Raw genomic sequence first — 22,276 nt, forward strand, 5'->3', positions numbered from 1 at the left:
TATTAGTAAAGCTTTGTTGGCACTTACCACTCAAGCCCTTACGAAAAATATTATCTCAAAAAAGGAGTTTGAATTTTTAAATATTAAAGAACCCTCTGTACCCTCCCTCTATGTCCTCCCCAAGGTCCATAAAGATGCCAATAAACCTCCGGGGAGGCCAATTGTATCAGGCTGTAATAGCCTTACAAGCAACCTTTCTGCCTATGTGGACTACTTTTTACAGCCACTAGTGTCCAATACAAAGGCATATTTAAAGGACACTGGAAATCTACTTCGAAACCTAACCAACTATGAGTGGCGTGAAGGAGACATTCTTTGCAGTGCGGATGTAAGCACGCTCTACACAATTATTCGCAAAGAACAAGGCCTACAGGCAGTCTCCTTCTTTTTAGATATGTCCACCCTAAATACAGATTTGAAAAGCTTCATTCTGGAAAGTATTGATTTTATTTTATCAAATAATTATTTTTACCATGACGGAAGCTTTTACTTGCAGTGCGTTGGAACTGCTATGGGCACTAGATTCGCCCCTAGTTACGCGAACCTGTTCATGTCCTATTGGGAACACCTTAGGATTTGGCAGGGTGGCGTTCTGGGGGCGGGTCTGGTGCTCTGGCAGCGTTTTATTGACGATATTTTCTTTGTGTGGAGAGATGGTCAGGAGAATCTTTTAACTTTTTGTAATGATCTTAATACCAATGAGTTCTCCATCAACTTGACTTTTATTACGAGTCCTGCAGAAATATCTTTCTTAGATCTAACAATATACATTGAGGACGGAAAGGTCAACACAAAAACGTTTAGAAAACCCACCGACTAGAATGGTTACATAGAGATAACAAGCCAACATCACACTAACTGGCTCAAAGGAATTCCTTTTGGCCAGTACACTCGGATAAAACGCAATTGCTCGAATATGGAGGTATGTAACCAACAATTAGAGGATGTATCAGAGAGATTAGCAGCGAAAGGCTACTCTCCGTATGTTCTAGAAACAGCAATTAATAAAATTAACACCATAGAAAGGAGTGATCTCTTGAAAATAAAAGAACCCAAAACAACAGATAACAAGTTTCAATGGGCGTTCATTACACAATTCAATCAGCTTCACTCAAAAATTGAGACTGTTTTTAAGAAAAATTGGCACCTGATTAAACAGGATCCAATTATTGGCAATATAATCCCTGATAAGCCAGTCTTTATTTATAGAAGGGCTCCGTCTCTTAGGAACCATTTGGTAAAGAGCACCATTGATGTAGGCCCTAGACACAGTATTAGAACAAAAGGGTTTCACCGCTGTGGAGAATGCCTTATGTGTAGGTCAGTAAAGGTCACCAATCGCAAAATGGTTGACTTTGAGGTCAATAAAAAGAAATATAAAATTAATGAGTTTATAACGTGTCACTCCAAGAATATTGTTTATCTATTGGAATGTTCGTGCCATCTTTTTTATGTCGGCAGAACCAGTCGCCCACTTAAAGTTAGGCTTGCCGAACACGTTTATAACATTCGAAAGAGCCTCACCACTCATACGCTGTCTGAACATTTTAAAAATCACCATCAATCTAAAGAATGTCACCTCATAAATTTTTGGGGAATTCAATTAATCTCCCCTAGATGGCGTACAAGGGATTTAGATAAGAGATTGGCACAGTCAGAAATGAAATGGATCTACCGTTTGAACACTCTTGTACCCGAGGGGTTAAACGGAGAATTCGAGTTGAAACATTTCTTGTCTTAGCCAAACTTATTAGTATCCCTGTTAGTTTTATCTGTATTTATTTTATTTATTTATTGTCTATGCTGCTAAAAATCTCCACTCTCTGTGCAATAACTATATGCTGCTATAAATATTTGTGATGCTTTAAAGAATTTTTTAACCAATGATATTTTTAGCATTCCCTGACCATCTCTTCAGGTTTTATGAAATGACACTATTTTTATTCTAAATTATTCTATGTATTGTATGATTATGTTAGTTCATATGCTGGAGCGCGTATTGGAACGCACTAGCTGATATCGGTGGACCGCACGGCCATACTTTGTGGTAGCAGAGGCGGAAGCGCCTCTCTCCTGCAGTGTTACTAGCCGGAGAGCGTTTGGAACGCACCATCTATTGGAGATGGAACGCACGGCCATCTTTGACACGCCGAAAGGCGGAAGTAATCTTGTTTGTTTGGTCCCATTTGGACACCGTATATAAAGAACTCTGCGGACACTGTCAGACACGCTGCTGAGGAAGGACCATTTGTGTCCGAAATGCATTTGGCGTGTCTCGCATTTTAAACCATCGCTACAAAACGGACTTTTACTGTCGGTACCATTGGGCTCCAGCTTTCTTCCAGGATCCGGACCTGTTTGTCAGTCTGTACCCCACTGCCTGCTGTTGGACCGCAGTCCCACCTGTGAGCGGTTTTTACCTATATGCTTGTAATAAGCATAAAAATTGTGAGTGCACTTCTTTTTATTAAATTTCATTTGTTTAAAAAAAGTTTGCACTATGTTTTTCTGCATTGTGTCATTTCATATTATACACCATTATTGAGGACGTGACATTTGGAGGATCCTACTAGCAATTTTCCTACATTTCATGGATACCTCTAATTGGTGACATTAACTCTTTGCGATTATTTGTGATTATTTTCACACGGACTGAGTTTATCTGTGAGCACCACAAGCGCTAATTCTACAGTTTACCCCTGTTTTTCTTTATGTCATATGTAAGGTGATTTTTGGATGTCACCTTAACTGTAGTCAAGCTGCATGTGTGTTGTGCGCACGTATTCACAAAATATCTTCTATCGTACTTTAAATAATTAGAGGAAATTATTTTGTTTTCTCTGGTTTTGAGAGTCACGTCAAGAAAGTCAACAGAAATCCGACTATAGGTGTGGGTGAATGATAAATTATAAGAATTTTGGTTGAGTGAGTGAACAAAAGAAGTAGCTGAATCTAAATCCCCATCCCAAATAATAAGAAGATCATCTATGTAGCGGCCATAGAAGACCAGGCTCGACGCCCAGCCGCTCCCCCACACAAGGGCCTCCTCCAACTCGCCCATGTATAGGTTTGCGTAGCTGGGCGCGAACCTGGTCCCCATGGCCGTCCCCATAGTCTGTAAATAAAAATCACCGTGAAAAACAAAATAGTTGTGAGTGAGAATGAAAGCTATACTGTCCAAGATAAAATCCCTATGTTCCGGCCTGAGGTCCCTGTCTTGAGACAGGCATCTCTGTACAACTTCACATCCCAATTGATGTGGGATGTGTGTGTACAGAGCGTTGACGTCTAGAGTGAGGAAGGCATAATTCTCCTTCCACACTATGTTCTGGATTTTGGTCAACAGATCGGTGGTATCTTTTATATATGACCTCAGGTTCGGAACATAGGGCTGTAAAAAGAAATCAACATAGTGGGAAAGATTTGCTGTGATAGAACTAATACCTGATACTATAGGTCGTCCAGGAGGTGAAGAAAGTGACTTATGGATTTTAGGTAAAAAATAAAAAGTGGGAGTGATGGGGTGTGTGGGAAGAAGGAATCTGTGCTCCTCTCTCGACGTGACTCCCCTATCCAGAACTCCCTCAAGGAGAGTTTTTAATTCACCCAGGAACTTCTTGGTTGGATCTTGTGGTAATTTCTTATAGAAGTTTATATCATGTAACTGCCTATATGATTCTTCTAAATAATAGTCTCTGGTCATAATGACGACCCCCCCCCCTTTATCAGCCTCTTTAATTATTAAATTATGATCTTTTTGTAATTCTTTAAGTGCTTCCTTTTCTTTAATTGTAAGGTTCGAAGGTTTATAAGTTTTAGATTGTTCTTTTATACATAATTCCTTAAAATCTTCTAATGTTATTTTATAAAAAGACTCTATGCTCGAGCTTTTCGCACTAATAGGGAAAAATTCAGATTTATTTTTGAAAGTAGTGGGTAGGGCTCTTTCAATGTCATAAATTTGTGTGTATTCTGTGTCCACATGGTTCTGTTCCCATAGCTCTTCTAAATTGGATAGCAATACTCTGTCATTCTCATCCAGAAGGATGGGAATTGATTCATCCTTCCTTTGGGTGAGAAGTTTTTGAGCGAAAAAACGTTTGCGGCACAATGTGCGAACAAACCTGTTTAATTCCACAAACAGATCAAAGATGTTTGGTGGACTGGTAGGACTGAATTTAAGTCCTTTTTGTAAAATAGACAGATGATTGCTATCCAATTCTTTTCCTGATAGATTGAAAACGCATGGGATTTTAGGGGTGTCTAGGTGTGTCTTTGGTTTCTTTTTGAGGCATTTGCCTCCTCTGTTTCCCCTATGCTTCCTTCTCTGCGTCTTTTTGGGGAGTCCTTGTTGTATTGTGAGTAGTTTAAATCCCACCTGGTGGTCTTGGGGCGGGCTCCCAAAAAAGTCTGATCCCGTTGTTCTGTGGGTAAAGATTTTTGTGATTTTCTATCATGATAGATTTTTTCTCTAGGAGTGTCCTCTTGATGACTATTTTGATATCTATTATGATTGTCCTTAGATGGATATTGATATCGATCTCTATTTCTCGTATAATTAGAATTTCTGGGTGAGGAATAGTTGGTATTCCTAAATCTATTGTTATTATTTTGAGTTTGTATATATCTTCTATCTCCATGTGTTTCAATGTCTCTGTTATCTCTTTTTATATTATTATTCTTATTAAAAGTTCTTACATTGTCACTCTGATAATCTTGAGTATCACGTTTAAACTTTTTCTGTTTCGTATAGACTAGGTCCCTTTCCAATTTTAGAACTCTTTCATTGACCGATCTATCTTTTTCTATAAATAATTCATCTGTCTTGAATTTATCAAGGGATTTTTTCAATTCCTCTATCTCCTTTTCTAATTTATCCACTTTACTCATTCTATATTTGATTAACAGTTTTATTAAAGAAAAAGAGCAAGAGTCCAAAATTTGGTCCCATTCCCCCTGAAAATCGGGGTCATTTTGAAAAATTGAATTTTTTAAAATCCTAAGACCCCTAGGGATCATTTTTCTCTCAAGATACTGTTCTAAATTTGTGGCATCAAGCCAATTTCTGGACTCTGCTTTAAGTAAATCCTCCATTTTGTATAAATCTTTCTGCCACTCATCTTTTTCAGGTTTAGATACATTAGTGGTATTACATGTGGACCATTGTGAGATATATGACTGCCTCCTATCTCTACGATCCAAGTAGTTGGAATAACAGCTCATGATTGCTGCACCACACTGACTATGTTAAAACTAAAAAAATGGAAAAAAATGTGTGGTGCGCAAATCAACAGCAGCTGGCACAGGGCGGTCAGGCCCTAAAGTACAAGAAATGAATAAAGAGATTTGTGCCTGCGCTGGCTGCTTCCAAATAATTGTATCAGACGTTTCTCAAAAAAGTATAAACAATTTATTAAAATATACACATAAATAAAATCACACTACATATATTAGCTGAGAGTCCTTTTTGTTTAAGGTATTGTCTCACTGAGAGCGATATCGCAAATGCTAGCTGAGAATACTGATAATAAAGTGCTGTGAAATTTATATTACCATCCTGGTCGGTCTGGAAGATATTTGTATGCCAGAGTCGGGATCACAGTCCTGAATTAGGCCCTATGACGGGCGGGGGTATATCACTCCCCTTAGAAGATGATGTCCTTTGGAGACTGGGATTTAGGGATCATGCAGGTATCCCAAAGGCTGGAACTCCAGTGTTTTTCCAAGCAGGACTTCTCAAGATGGTGAGTGGCTGTGTCCCTTTAAACAGCAATAGATTTTCAAACGACCAAATTTTGGATGTGTCCCATTGGGGGAAATATGGGGTATCAGGCACCGGGTCTCAGCAGCACAATAGGGGTGTCTTTGGCAAGGCTCAACGCGTTTCCCCGGATGTAACCTCCGGCTTCTTCAGGAGCAAGTGTATCTATGTGAGTTCTCAGCTCACTATTTATACCTGAGGACTAATTGTCTATGACAAACACCTGAGTGTGATAACCATTTAAAAACTCTAAATAATATGAGAAACGTCTCTAAACTTACATAGGAAAGTACTCTATATTGAGATGGAGGCAGTCATATATATATAAACACCTTTTTCATAAGAATAAATACTTTTCTTTCACATGGGTATATATGCGGTCATGTGACCCGGAAACAACCACCATTATAGTCCACCCTGAGAAACATATATGTGTATAGGGCATTATTATACAATACAAATGGGCGGTCTTCATACAGGGCGATCAGGGAAGTAAAGAGGACCGCGGCGCCGTGCACCGATTGCCGGTATCGGTAACACGATCGCCACGGACCCCTCCGCCTACCTGAACGCTATTCCGCCCGTTGCCCAGCAACCGCTCCCGGTCACGTGCACGTCACGTGACTCGGGGGCGTGCTGGACGGCGTACAGCGATGCGTCCTCTCTGCTTAGGGGATAGGGGCGTGTGACGCCCTATTCACGCACGGAGGCTCGCGAGAACTGGCTGTTCTCATGTTAGGCCGTGCGTGTCTCCAGTGGCAGAGTCCCAGCATCGCTGAGTTGCCTAGCAACAGACGGAGAATGGTCTATGACACCAAACCACTGAAATTGCCGTATTTATATAGATAGAATGTGCAAACATTATGCATAAAAAAATATTAGCAAATAATGTGGATTATATTCCAATAATTAATGGATGAATATTAGTTCAGATACATTGGGGTACAATGGAGATTCATTATACATCGGGTAATAATTTTTAGAGAACATATAATACTCAATGGATACAGATACATGGTTTTATCACGGATATCATTTTTCATATATACATTACAGAAACATAGAAACACAATGGATGATAATTGGATATTAATTCGTAAAAAAAATTCAGATATATAAAACAGAACATGACTAATTCACAACACTGTATTTAGCTCTATTGATTCGTTTAATCCATCAGGATATAATGAGTTGTATTTCAAGGTCCAAAAGATCTCTTGTTTGCATAGGATATTAAATCTATCGCCTCCACGGGCTGTAAAACCAATGCATTCTAGACCTGTTATAGTTAAACATGCTGGGTTCGAATTATGATGGGTCTTATAATGACGTGAGACGCTATGTTTTAGAAAGCCTTTTAGGATGTTACGACGATGTTCCATAAAGCGGGTCCTTATGGATCTCGTTGTCCTTCCCACATATGGAAGATTACAACTACAACGTAATAAGTATATCATGTATGTGGAGTCACAATTCATAAAGGATTTAGGATTTTCAGATTTATCTACTCCAGTTCCTGTTAGCATGGATTTTTTTGGAACATGTGTGCACATAGTGCATTTGTTCTTACCGCACTTAAAAAAACCATTGGGTTTATTAGGGAGCCATGCTAAATGGTCATTAATTTCTGGTTTTTTTGATACATTTGTTTTTTTCAGGAAGCTAGGTGCTAATATTGTTTTCAAAGTTTTATTCTTTTTGTACACAAAGGCTGGTTTTTTAGGAATAATGTTAGAAAGAATTTTGTCCTGATGTAGGACTCTATAGTTACGAGAAACAATATTTTTGATATCATTAGCTCTAGTGTTGAATTTGCTTATAAAAGCAATATCTTTTTTATCATTTATTTCTTTGGAGGTATTTTTGATCTTAGTTTTGTTTTTTGGAATTAGAAGGTCGTTTCTATTCATTTCCAGTGCGTTAGAATAGGCCTGATTTAAAAGTTCCTCTGGGTACTCTCTCTCCCTGAAGGAGTTAAACATTATTTCTGCTTGTATTTTGAATTGATCTTCATCAGTGCAATTGCGCCGTAGGCGCATAAATTGGCCTTTGGGGATATTGGTTTTCCAAGGCATGTAATGTGCACTTTTGAAATGCACATATGCATTTGTATTCACAGGTTTTAAATAATTAGAGGAAATTATTTTGTTTTCTCTGGTTTTGAGAGTCACGTCAAGAAAGTCAACAGAAATCCGACTATAGGTGTGGGTGAATGATAAATTATAAGAATTTTGGTTGAGTGAGTGAACAAAAGAAGTAGCTGAATCTAAATCCCCATCCCAAATAATAAGAAGATCATCTATGTAGCGGCCATAGAAGACCAGGCTCGACGCCCAGCCGCTCCCCCACACAAGGGCCTCCTCCAACTCGCCCATGTATAGGTTTGCGTAGCTGGGCGCGAACCTGGTCCCCATGGCCGTCCCCATAGTCTGTAAATAAAAATCACCGTGAAAAACAAAATAGTTGTGAGTGAGAATGAAAGCTATACTGTCCAAGATAAAATCCCTATGTTCCGGCCTGAGGTCCCTGTCTTGAGACAGGCATCTCTGTACAACTTCACATCCCAATTGATGTGGGATGTGTGTGTACAGAGCGTTGACGTCTAGAGTGAGGAAGGCATAATTCTCCTTCCACACTATGTTCTGGATTTTGGTCAACAGATCGGTGGTATCTTTTATATATGACCTCAGGTTCGGAACATAGGGCTGTAAAAAGAAATCAACATAGTGGGAAAGATTTGCTGTGATAGAACTAATACCTGATACTATAGGTCGTCCAGGAGGTGAAGAAAGTGACTTATGGATTTTAGGTAAAAAATAAAAAGTGGGAGTGATGGGGTGTGTGGGAAGAAGGAATCTGTGCTCCTCTCTCGACGTGACTCCCCTATCCAGAACTCCCTCAAGGAGAGTTTTTAATTCACCCAGGAACTTCTTGGTTGGATCTTGTGGTAATTTCTTATAGAAGTTTATATCATGTAACTGCCTATATGATTCTTCTAAATAATAGTCTCTGGTCATAATGACGACCCCCCCCCCCTTTATCAGCCTCTTTAATTATTAAATTATGATCTTTTTGTAATTCTTTAAGTGCTTCCTTTTCTTTAATTGTAAGGTTCGAAGGTTTATAAGTTTTAGATTGTTCTTTTATACATAATTCCTTAAAATCTTCTAATGTTATTTTATAAAAAGACTCTATGCTCGAGCTTTTCGCACTAATAGGGAAAAATTCAGATTTATTTTTGAAAGTAGTGGGTAGGGCTCTTTCAATGTCATAAATTTGTGTGTATTCTGTGTCCACATGGTTCTGTTCCCATAGCTCTTCTAAATTGGATAGCAATACTCTGTCATTCTCATCCAGAAGGATGGGAATTGATTCATCCTTCCTTTGGGTGAGAAGTTTTTGAGCGAAAAAACGTTTGCGGCACAATGTGCGAACAAACCTGTTTAATTCCACAAACAGATCAAAGATGTTTGGTGGACTGGTAGGACTGAATTTAAGTCCTTTTTGTAAAATAGACAGATGATTGCTATCCAATTCTTTTCCTGATAGATTGAAAACGCATGGGATTTTAGGGGTGTCTAGGTGTGTCTTTGGTTTCTTTTTGAGGCATTTGCCTCCTCTGTTTCCCCTATGCTTCCTTCTCTGCGTCTTTTTGGGGAGTCCTTGTTGTATTGTGAGTAGTTTAAATCCCACCTGGTGGTCTTGGGGCGGGCTCCCAAAAAAGTCTGATCCCGTTGTTCTGTGGGTAAAGATTTTTGTGATTTTCTATCATGATAGATTTTTTCTCTAGGAGTGTCCTAATTCAGGACTGTGATCCCGACTCTGGCATACAAATATCTTCCAGACCGACCAGGATGGTAATATAAATTTCACAGCACTTTATTATCAGTATTCTCAGCTAGCATTTGCGATATCGCTCTCAGTGAGACAATACCTTAAACAAAAAGGACTCTCAGCTAATATATGTAGTGTGATTTTATTTATGTGTATATTTTAATAAATTGTTTATACTTTTTTGAGAAACGTCTGATACAATTATTTGGAAGCAGCCAGCGCAGGCACAAATCTCTTTATTCATCTCCTCAAGGAAACCTACTTCTTTGCCATAGACAATATGGAGGTGCATTTGGTCCCATGTGTACGATAAGACACAACTGATAACTCTGGAAGGGAAAATGGCCATGCACCAATGCACAGCATTGCAAGAAATCTCCAAAACTCCAATTGCTTTCTCTTGCAGGCGGTTACACTGCATACGTTCTCCCTCCCCACACACAGCATGCTTTCTCCCTCCTCACACACAGCATGCTTGGGCCCTCCTCACACACAGCATCCTTGCTCCCTCCCTGCACACAGCATGCTTGGTCCCTCCCTGCACACAGCATGCTTGGTTCCTCCTTGCACACAGCATCCTTGCTCCCTCCCTGCACACAGCATCCTTGCTCCCTCCCTGCACACAGCATGCTTGGTTCCTCCCTGCACACAGCATGCTTGCTCCCTCCCTGCACACAGCTGGCTTGCTACCTCCCCGCAAAGAGCATGCTTGGACCTCCCCGCACACACAGAGCCAGCCTTAGGCATAGTCAAGCTAGGCAATTGCTATAGTTTCTATTTAAAATATTGCGGGTAGGAGCACCAAAATGATGACTGCTATGATGAGGGTTGATGGTGCTGGGAAAAGGAAGCAGGGTCAGAGGCGGAACTAGTGGCGGTGCTAGGGGGCACCATTCAAAATCTTGCCTAGGGTGTCATTTAGGCTAGGGCCGGCTCTGCGCACACAGCACGCTTGGTCCCTCCCTGCACACAGAATGCTTGGTCCCTTCCTGCACACAGCATGATTAGTCCCTCCCTGTGGGGCGGATGCAAATTGTTTCAATCGCATTGCAGCAATGGCATGACACAGCGGGCTGTTGGAGCCCGGTGCTGGTTTCAAAATACGGAGGACCACCAGATTTTTTGTCCCCTGTATTTTGGAACCAGGACCGGTCCAAGAGTCCGGGGCTGGTTTCAGAAATTCGGGGGATCCTTACACTTCCCCCCCCTGTATTTTTAGAACCAGGTCCGGCTCAATGTGCAATTTTGTGTTAAAATATGTTTTTAAAAAAGTACGTGGGGTACCCCATCCTGAGCATAACCAGCCCCAGGCTCATTGAGCCGGACATGGCTCCAAAAATACCAGGGGACAAAAAGCGTAGGGTTCCCCCATATTTCTGAAACCAGATCCTGACTCTTGGACCAGTCCTGGTTCCAAAAATATGATGGACAAAAAAACTGGGGGTCCCCCGTATTTTGGAACCAGCACCGGGCTCCAACAACCCGTGGTATCATGCCACAGCTAGGGGACACTTTTTACATAAGGTTCCCGAGCTGTATCATTGGGAACCAGGTGCCCCGTCCAGGGCTAACCAGCCATGGTGAGCATGATACGGCCGGGGAACTTATGTAAAATATATCCCCAGCTGTGGCATGACACCATTGGCTGTTGGAGCCCATTGTTGGTTCCAAAATACGGGGGACCCCTAGCTTTTTTGTCCCCTGTATTTTTTGAACCAGGTCTGGTCCAATAGTCCGGGGCTGGTTTTTAGAAAGATGGGGGACCCCTACACTTTTTGTTCCTCGTATTTTGGAACCAGGTCCGGCTTAATGAGTACTGGTTATGCTCAGGTGGGGGGACCCCATGGCAATTTTTTTTTTAATTTAAGCTTTACACATATTTTAACATAGAACCATGCAGAGATCTCAAGGATCTCTGCATGGTTCTATCAAATTCACATATCACAACCCGGTCTGCTTGAGTGGTGATTTTTAGTAATGTTTTCCCAAATTCGCATCAACAAAAAAAAAAAAAAAAAAAATTGCATCCTATTAAATGTCACCCTTTGTATATATAGCTTATTAATTTAGTGCAGAAAAAGATAAGTTTACCTCCACATGTCACTGAAAATGTAATTACCTTGACGTGGAATGGAGCACCTGTAGAGTAATACTTTTCAGGATCCACAAATGTAATGGTTTTGAATTTTCTGATAGAAAGTGCATCAGAGTCTGTCTCAGTGTGACCTATAGGGAGACAATTACTGTGTTAGTAGACATTTAGGGGGAAATTTACTAATATGGATCGTAAAAAATAGGTGTATTCGTAGGCAGAAATACACCTATTTTTTACACATTTGTATTTTCGGGATTTACTATCCTGAAAATACAGCAATTTGTATTCCTAAAGATGGCACATTTGTATTTGTATTTACAAATACGAATGTCTACACCATCGATAGGATACGACAGGAATCACCATTCAAAAGAATGGTGGTTCCTGATTTACTAAACAGCCGTATTGATAATACGGCTGTTAATTGGTGTAAAACAGGCACGAAAATACGGCAGGAAAATACACCTTGATTGTCCTGTTGTATTTGCTTTAAGCCTGCACGGATCAGTAAGATCCGTGCATGCTTTAGTGTAAAAAAAAAAAAAAAAAAAAAAAAAAAAAAACAGCGTGGGGTCCCCCCCACAGCCGTAACCAGCACCAGGCTGAAAGAGCCGGGGCCGGTAATTAAAAATCAGGGAACCCCGCAAATACCGGTCCCCCCCGTATTTTAAGAACCAGCCCCAGGCCAAACCAGCCAGCAGGGTAATGCCACAGCCGGGGGGAGACTTTTTATACAAGTCCCCCTGGCCAAAGCATTAACCCTCTGACCAGTCAGCCTGGCCAGGGGCCCCCTTCAGGACTTACCTGACCAGGCTGAAGCCTGGTTCTGCCCCCGGTGGCCCTGTGCGGTGGCCACCGGGCTGACCTTGGTGTAAAAAAAAGATGAATAAACTATTGTTTTAAACTGTGGAACTATGAGTCCCAGCAAGCCTCCCCCGTAAGCTGGGACTTGGAGAAGCACAAGTCCCAGCCTGCGGGGCATTAAAGGGCCCACTGGGTCTTGTAGTTCCACAGTAAAAAAAAATAGTTAAATAAATACACACTGGGCAGTATTCAATGAGAAAAATTTGCTGTGCATGGCGAGAGATTTTTTCTCTCGCCATGCACTCGCCCTGTTCCGGAGGGCTCGCTGCCACTCCTGCTCCCTCTATTCAATGTGGTTAAGACTCGCCGCCACTCGCGGCGAGTCTTAACCCCTGCAGCAGACGAGCGTCCGCGGCAGGGAGCCGTGGGACGGTGGCAGCCAGGGAGATTAAAGTCTCCCTGGCTGCCCCAGAACATATGTGGAGGGGAGGAGGGCTCCCCGGGGGATGCAGTTAAAATCCCGGCGGTCGGGATCCCGGCGTTCAGAATCCCGACGCCGGAATCCCGACCGCCGAAATCCCGACACATTCTCCCTCCGTAGGTGTCCACGAGACCCCTGGAGGGAGAATAAATTAGTGTGCCGAGCGTAGCGAGGCACCGGGCCTGCTGCGTGGCGAGCACAGCGAGCCCACAAGGGGGGGCGGTCCACGTCCCCCCTTGTCGGCATTTCGGCTGTCGGAATTCCGATGTCGGGATTCTGAACGCCGGGATCCCGACCGCCGGGATTCAGTACTGAATCCCTCCCCGGGACCCAGGCAGCACAAGCTGCCCCCCCTATAGCCAGCGGGGGACCCAGTATTCACTGCACCCGATCCTGATTGGCCAGAATTCATTCTGAGCTCAGACACCGAAGAGGAAAGTTCTCTCCGGCTCTGAAAGCCGGGGAGCGTCGCGGAAGATGCCGACAGCTGCTGGAAGTCGCCAGCAGCTGTCAGAAGACCTGGATGTCGACAGATGAAGAAAGAAGACCATCCATGCAGGACCTGGGTGAGTAGGATTTGCTTCCACAGGTCCAACATGGATTATCCTCGGACAGAACGCCGTCCCCGGAGCCGCCGACACGGAGCCGCCGACACGGAGCCGCCGACACAGAGCCGCCGACACCGGAGCCAGCGACCTACCAACGGGATCAAGATAGGTAAGTATCAGTATGTGTGTAATGTGTGTATTAAACTTTTATTTAAAATGGGTGTCAGTGTGTTTTATTTAACTATTTTTTTTACTGTGGCACTACAAGACCCAGCGGGCCCTTTAATGCCCAGCAGGCTGGGACTTGTGGTTCTCCAAGTCCCAGCTTGCTGGGGAGGCTTGCTGGCACTTGTAGTGCCACAGTAAAAAACAATCGTTTGTTCTATTTTTTACACCGCTATCAGCTCGATGCCCACCGCCCAGGGGCATCGAGGACAGCACCAGGCTTCAGCCTGGTCAGGTAAGTCCTGGAGGGGGGGGGACCCCTTTATTGGGGGGGTCCCCACTCCCCCAGGGCCCCTGGCCAGGCTGACTGGTCGGTAGGGTTAATGCTTTGGCCGGGGGGACTTGCATAAAAAGTCTCCCCCCGGCTGTGGCATTACCCTGCTGGCTGGTTTTGCCTGGGGCTGGTTCTTAAAATACGGGGGACCCCTAGTCATTTTGTCCCCCGTATTTTGGGAACCAGCCCCAGAGCAGGAGCCTGGGGCTGGTTGTTAAAAATCAGGGAACCCCTATTTGTCGGGTTCCCTGATTTTTAATTACCGGCTCCAGGCTCTGTCAGCCTGGTGCTGGTTTCGGCTGTGGGGGGGACCCCACGCCGTTTTTTTTAAATTAAATTTTTCTATTTTTTTACACTGCAGCCTGCACGGATCTGACTGATCCGTGCAGGCTAAAACGCAAATAGAACAGGAAAATGGTGTTCTATTTTCCTGTCGTATTTGCGTGGGTGTTTTACACCACTAAGCAGCCGTTTATCAGTACGGCTGCTTAGTAAATCAGAAACCACCATTCTTTTGAATGGTGATTTCTGTCGTATCCTATCGATGGTGTAGACATTCGTATTTGTAAATACAAATACGAATGTTCCATCTTTAGGACTACGAATTGTTGTATTTTTGGGATTGTAAATCCCGAAAATACAAATTCGTAAAAAAAAGGTGTATTTCTCCCTACGAATACACCTTTTTTCTACAAATCCATTTTGGTAAATGTCCCCCTGTGTGTCCTTTAACTGGAGAAGAGGAGACGTTACCTCTCCAGAAGGAACGTGCGGTATTTGTTTATTCGTTTATTTCTGATATACGGAGAAGAGGATCATTTCCCTATCATAGGGTTGTACCCTTTTCTCCTGTTTACATTGGGTGCCACGCCGGGCCACTCATTGTTATGGCCCCTAACATGGAGCAATGTAGGGTCAACTAAAAATAAGTCAGATGGCCAAGAAAAGGACACAAAGGGGGAAATTTACCAATATGAAAAACCTAGTTTTTCGTATTGGTATTTTCCCTACGACTGCATACGACTGTTTAAGTCGTATGCAAAGTCGTGTTCCGGAGGATCAGTTACAAAGCAGTCATATACGACTGCTTTGTAACCCTCCGATGGTGTAATGATTCGTATTAGCGGCCGTATATACGGCTGCTAATACGAATTATTTCTAGCAGTCTGCACGGATCAGTCAGATCCGTGCAGGCTGCATGGTGTAAACAAAATAGAAAAAAAAAATAAATTAAAAAAAAAAACGGCGTGGGGTCCCCCCCACAGCCGAAACCAGCACCAGGCTGACAGAGCCTGGAGCCGGTAATTAAAAATCAGGGAACCCGACAAATAGGGGTTCCCCGATTTTTAACAACCAGCCCCAGGCTCCTGCTCTGGGGCTGGTTCCCAAAATACGGGGGACAAAATGACTAGGGGTCCCCCGTATTTCAAGAACCAGCCCCAGGCAAAACCAGCCAGCGGGTAATGCCACAGCCGGGGGGAGACTTTTTATGCAAGTCCCCCCGGCCAAAGCATTAACACTACCGACCAGTCAGCCTGGCCAGGGGCCCTGGGGGAGTGGGGACCCCCCCAATAAAGGGGTCCCCCCCCTCCAGGACTTACCTGACCAGGCTGAAGCCTGGTGCTGTCCTCGATGCCCCTGGGCGGTGGGCATCGAGCTGATGGTTTTGTGTAAAAAATAGAATAAAAACCATTGTTTTTTACTGTGGCACTACAAGTGCCAGCAAGCCTCCCCAGCAAGCTGGGACTTGGATAACCACAAGTCCCAGCCTGCTGGGCATTAAAGGGCCCGCTGGGTCTTGTAGTGCCACCGTAAAAAAAATAGTTAAATAAAACACACTGACACCCGTTTTAAATAAAAGTTTAATACACACATTACATACATACTGATACTTACCTTTCTTGATCCCGTAGGTAGCCCTGGTCCTGATGTCCTGTGTCGTCCTCCAGGTCCATGTCGGCTGTCTGCGTCGTCCTCCAGGTCCATGTCGACGGTCCGTGTCGTCCTCCAGGTCCATGGCGGTGTCCGGGTCCGAAGAAATCCATGTTGGAGCTGTGGAAGGAAATCCTACTCACCTGTTCCTGCGCTGAAGAAGTCTTCTCTTGATCCGACGTAGTCCAGGTAATCTTCCTGCTGTCGCCGGTCCCCGCTGTCTCCGCTGTCCGTGCATCGCGCTGAGGAGAGATGCTGAAGTTTCATATTCGGCGCCTCTCCTCAGACTGAATTCTATTGGCCGCCTAGCGGGCCAATCAGGAGCCGACTTTCTCGACTCCTGATTGGCCTGCTAGGCGGCCAATAGAATTCAGTCTGAGGAGAGGCGCCGAATATGAAACTTCAGCATCTCTCCTCAGCGCGATGCACGGACAGCGGAGACAGCGGGGACCGGCGACAGCAGGAAGATTACCTGGACTACGTCGGATCAAGAGAAGACTTCTTCAGCGCAGGACCAGGTGAGTAGGATTTCCTTCCACAGCTCCAACATGGATTTCTTCGGACCCGGACACCGCCATGGACCTGGAGGACGACACGGACCGTCGACATGGACCTGGAGGACGACGCAGACAGCCGACATGGACCTGGAGGACGACACAGGACATCAGGACCAGGGCTACCTACGGGATCAAGAAAGGTAAGTATCAGTATGTATGTAATGTGTGTATTAAACTTTTATTTAAAACGGGTGTCAGTGTGTTTTATTTAACTATTTTTTTTACGGTGGCACTACAAGACCCAGCGGGCCCTTTAATGCCCAGCAGGCTGGGACTTGTGGTTATCCAAGTCCCAGCTTGCTGGGGAGGCTTGCTGGCACTTGTAGTGCCACAGTAAAAAACAATGGTTTTTATTCTATTTTTTACACAAAACCATCAGCTCGATGCCCACCGCCCAGGGGCATCGAGGACAGCACCAGGCTTCAGCCTGGTCAGGTAAGTCCTGGAGGGGGGGGACCCCTTTATTGGGGGGGTCCCCACTCCCCCAGGGCCCCTGGCCAGGCTGACTGGTCGGTAGGGTTAATGCTTTGGCCGGGGGGACTTGCATAAAAAGTCTCCCCCCGGCTGTGGCATTACCCGCTGGCTGGTTTTGCCTGGGGCTGGTTCTTGAAATACGGGGGACCCCTAGTCATTTTGTCCCCCGTATTTTGGGAACCAGCCCCAGAGCAGGAGCCTGGGGCTGGTTGTTAAAAATCGGGGAACCCCTATTTGTCGGGTTCCCTGATTTTTAATTACCGGCTCCAGGCTCTGTCAGCCTGGTGCTGGTTTCGGCTGTGGGGGGGACCCCACGCCGTTTTTTTTTTTTAATTTATTTTTTTTTCTATTTTTTACACCGAAGCCTGCACGGATCTGACTGATCCGTGCAGGCAAAAACGCAAATACGACATGAAAATGGTGTTCTATTTTCCTGTCGTATTTGCGTGGGTGTTTTACACCACTAAGCAGCCGTATTATCCATACGGCTGCTTAGTAAATCAGAAACCACCATTCTTTTGAATGGTGATTTCTGTCGTATTCTATCGATGGTGTAGACATTCGTATTTGTAACTACAAATACGAATGTTCCATCTTTAGGACTACGAATTGTTGTATTTTTGGGATTGTAAATCCCGAAAATACAAATTCGTAAAAAAAAGGTGTATTTCTCCCTACGAATACACCTTTTTTCTACGAATCCATTTTGGTAAATGTCCCCCAAAATCACTACGTGTGTGGGTTCCAGTAACTATTGAAGACTTGGATAATTAATTAAGGAGATTCCAATAGTCTGGATAATTTTATTATCAGACTTTAGAAAATTCCAGTACAGTCTATAAATCTGGCAAGTCATGCTTTAGTAATGTGGTTCAATCCTAAAAAGTAACTTCCTCTACAGTAATGAAATGTGTCTGGGGAAATAAAGATTTGGGGGCTGATTTTTCACCATCTGTCCCCTCCTGTGATTACATCGGCCTAAACCGCAATGCGATAATTGATTACATTACACAGATGTACCAATGGTCACATGCAGGTAGAGAGCTTGTGAGAGAGCTCTGTCTCTGTGATGCCACTCCACACTTTTTGGGGTGTTTACAAAAATACCTCCTGTAGTGGCTGAGCATGCGCTGCCGCTATTGTCGCTAACGCCACCACATTTTTAAAAAATGTTGGCAATATTCTTTAATGTCTGACTTCCGCTACAAATAGAACTGTATTATAAACTGCATATACTGTAGGTTGGTCAACTTACACATACGTATGTATCTTTATGCAACATTATGTTTCCGCAGTAACTCTTACCTGTACCATCTTCTGTCAGTGAAGCTAAAAACACTAAATGTTCTAAACTTTGCTTCGAGAGTTTAAAATAACTAAGATCAATCTCCTTGGCCAGACATCCTTTGCTGTCAGTCTACAAAAGATAAGATACAAAGTACTGTATAAATAATATAAATGCGTGATAAGGTTAAAAGTGAGGAAGCCAAAAATTCTGTATGCAGAGTTGATTTCCGAAGAATGGATGTTCAGAAACTTATACCGCTTTTACACTGCCCAAAATATCCGGGTTATTGCACACAAACGTTCAGCAATCCAGGATATTGTGCAGTGCGCTTGCTATGCTCAGGGCCGCTGAGAAGTATGCTGGGCCCCAGTAAATTTGGGGGGTGGCCTAATCACGGTAGGCGTGGCCACCTCCCACGATTAGGTCATACCCCCAAAATGTTTAGAGGGGATGATGAAATACTCTAAAGTCGAGGGGGGAGTGTTATTGTCCCCTCCACCTCAGCAGCAGCAGAAGTACACCTACAGCATGTGCTGTGCTGACAGCAGGCTCAGCATGAGGTCTCACACTGTCAGTGAGACAGTGAGATCTATGTCCAATGAAACCCATGAAATACTGTGTCAACCTTTGGTTAATGACGATCTAAACACTGTCACCCATTTTTAGGCATCTAATTAGAAGCATTTGACTATTAGTGGTCGAACATGTGATTGTCGATCTAGACATCGTTGACCGAATACGCCCCCAGAATACACTGTCAGTAGTAATTAAGAATAAATGACTACTGTGCTCCACTGTCATCCCAGCACCCAGGAGAACAAATACCTGATGACAAGACATCTATTATACTGTATACTGTATTATATTATCATAATCGAGACTTCCTGTCTGAATGCTTCTAGCTACACCATGTAGATCACACTGCTTCTCAATCATACTTGCCTACCCTCCCGGAATGGCCGGGAGGGTCCCGCAAATCGGGTCCCCCTCCCGGCCCCCCGGGAAGGGGGGCAAGTCTCCCACATTTTCCCCATAGCCCCTGCTCCACCCTTCTCCGCGGTATAAAACTAAGAATTTTGCGGGTCCGCGGGGAGGGGGAGGGGCTTAAATGACACAATTTGCGCTATTTTGCATCATTTTAGCCCCTTCCCCCATCCAATAACCCAATAATTGATGCGGCTGTCTGGCATGGGGGCGAGGCTTGATGATGTCAGCCTTGCCCCGCACCCAAAACGAAGCCTCTTCCCGCTCCCCTTTCACTCCTCTCCGGGCTTCTCCCGGAGAGGAGTTTGCAAAAGTGGGCAGGTATGTTCTCAATACATCAGCTGTTAAATAATAACAAATCTGTACAAATCAGGATGGCTACTAAAGATGCCCATACATAGAGCATTCTCCCCATGTGATGGAATGCGCATTCCCGCGCACATCACATTGCTCATCACAAAAAGTTTATGCAGACCTGTATTTTTTGTTTTCTACATCGCATCTAGAACAAAAAGCACACTGCTGTAGCACATTGCTTCCTGTATGGGTACCTTTATATAAGGCATGGGGAACCTTCGGCCCTCCAGCTGTTGTTGAACTACATATCCCAGCATGCCCTGCAACAGTTGTAGCATGGCCAAAATAGCAAAACTCTAGCAGGGCATCCTGGAATGTGTAGTTCAACAACAGCTGGAGGGCCAAAGGTTCCCCATTTCTGCTTTAGCTCATTCTTCACTAATCCTCAACAAGGCATTTCTCACCTTAGCATCCTGGATTTTTATGCATTTCTCTGAGTGGTCATGATCTTCTTCACTGCTGCTGTCAGGTTGCCATGCACGCCAAATATTCATAGGACAGACGGTGAGGTTAACAGAGCCATGTACTGGTTTTCCATAGGTGTAACTAGAAAGTGGAGAGGTGAGATAAACATCTTGGGGGAAATTTACTAACATGAAAAACCTAGTTTTTCTTATTAGTATTTTTCCTACGACTGCATACCTTTGAAAAAGCTGTCAGAGGACAGCGAAACATGTCAGGGAGCACCTGCTGATTTTATTGGGTTTACTGGCTGTAATCGGATACCCTGTCTTGGAGTATTATCCTGCTTTATATCTGGATCGTCCATTGGGCAAAAATTCTGCCATATTCTAAACTTGGGACACCACCACCTGCACAATAAGGATTACAAGGACGCATACTATCGTTGAGGACACCCATCATCCCTTGGGTTACCATCTTCCTCCAGCGCTCCTCCATCCGGCAAGGTTTATGGACCCCACCACAATCTAGCCTCAGGACGTTAAAATACACAAGTACCTCCATAAAAGGACACTACCAAGGTAATCCATGCCATAAGTATTACCCCAATTTGCATTTTATTATATGTACCATTTAATATTCTTTTTATTTATTTTAATCCTTACATTTTTTTGTATTTTGCTCAAATATGTCTATATGTATTATTGTGTACAGTATTTTATACCTACAAAGTGGCTTTAAATCCACATATTATTAAGCAAATAAAACCACGTATATAATTGTACCATATTGATCCAATTTTTAGTGCTCCACCATTTCTCTTTTTTTCTTTATACCATGTTTAGGGGTGTGACACCCCCTAGTAGGAGCTGCTTGGCACAACACCCTATTAGGCTTGGCACAACACCCTATTGTATACTTTTAGCCGCAAGGCTACTAGTTTATCCTGTACAGTCATATACGACTACTTTGTAACCCTCCAATGTCGTATTAATTCGTATTAGCTGGCCGTATATACGGCCGCTAATACGAATTAGTGGAGGCAGTCTGCTTGGATCAGTCAGATCCGTGCAGGCTGCAAGGTGTAAAAAAATTAAATAAAATAAAAAACAGCGTGGGGTCCCCCCCACAGCTGTAACCAGCACCAGGCTGAAAGAGCCGGGGTCAGTAATTAAAAATCAGGGAACCCGACAAATAGGGGTTCCCCGATTTTTAACAACCAGCCCCAGGCTCCAGGTCCGGGGCTGGTTCCCAAAATACGGGGGACAAAATGACTAGGGGTCCCCCGTATTTTAAGAACCAGCCCCAGGCCAAACCAGCCAGCAGGGTAATGCCACAGCTGGGGGGAGACTTTTTATACAAGTCCCCCGGCCAAAGCATTAACCCTACCGACCAGTCAGCCTGGTCAGGGGCCCTGGGGGAGTGGGACCCCCCCCAATAAAGGGGTCCCCCCCATCAGGACTTACCTGACCAGGCTGAAGCCTGGTGCTGTCCTCGATGCCCCTGGGCGGTGGGCATCAAGCTGATACTGGTGTAAAAAAATAGATGAAAAAACTATTGTTTTAAACTGTGGAACTATGATTCCCAGCAAGCCTCCCCCGCAAGCTGGGACTTGGAGAACCACAAGTCCCAGCCTGTGGGGCATTAAAGGGCCCGCTGGGTCTTGTAGTTCCACAGTAAAAAAAATAGTTAAATAAATACACACTGACATATTAGAAAAATAAAACTTTAATACATATATTACACACATACTGACACTTACCTATCTTGATCCCGTAGGTAGGTCCCAGGGTCTTGATCCGGAGCCTTGTCCTGGTTCCGGATCCATGTCGGCATTCTTCACCATGTCGATCTCCATGTCGGCGGTGTCGTCCGGTCCGGGGTCCGAAGAAATCCATGGTGGACCTGTGGAAGGAAATCCAACTCACCCAGGTCCTCCATGGAAGCTCTTCATTCTTGATCCGACGTAGTCCAGGTTTTCTTCCATCTTCTTCAAGCTGCCGGCGACTCCGGCAAGCTCCCCGCAGCAGACTGAGAGGCGCAAAGATCCTTTATCCTCTGATGAGAGGCGCAGGAGCAGACATTCGTATTTGTAAATACAAATACGAATGTGCCATCTTTAGGATTACGAATTGCTGTATTTTCGGGATAGTAAATCCCGAAAATACTAATGTGTAAAAAATAGGTGTATTTCTGCCTACGAAAACACCTATTTTTTACGAATTCATATTAGTAAATTTTCCCCGATTTAATAGGAAGA

General features: G+C 43.9%; 1 protein-coding gene across 1 annotated transcript in view; it reads right to left on the minus strand.

The window, feature by feature from the left end:
- LOC146009234 (alpha-2-macroglobulin-like) overlaps nucleotides 1-22,276 on the minus strand; it is a 213,705-nt gene that overhangs the window by 121,164 nt on the left and 70,265 nt on the right. The window contains exons 8-10 of the mRNA XM_083149395.1: nucleotides 20,019-20,160; nucleotides 18,291-18,402; nucleotides 11,715-11,821 (exon numbers count right to left, since the gene is read on the minus strand). Of these exons, the coding sequence (XP_083005521.1) occupies nucleotides 11,715-11,821; nucleotides 18,291-18,402; nucleotides 20,019-20,160 (361 nt within the window). The remainder of the gene's footprint in view (nucleotides 1-11,714; nucleotides 11,822-18,290; nucleotides 18,403-20,018; nucleotides 20,161-22,276) is intronic.

This window comes from Crinia signifera, chromosome 6 (assembly GCF_055691185.1).
Source record: "Crinia signifera chromosome 6, ASM5569118v1, whole genome shotgun sequence".
NCBI lineage: Eukaryota > Metazoa > Chordata > Amphibia > Anura > Myobatrachidae > Crinia > Crinia signifera.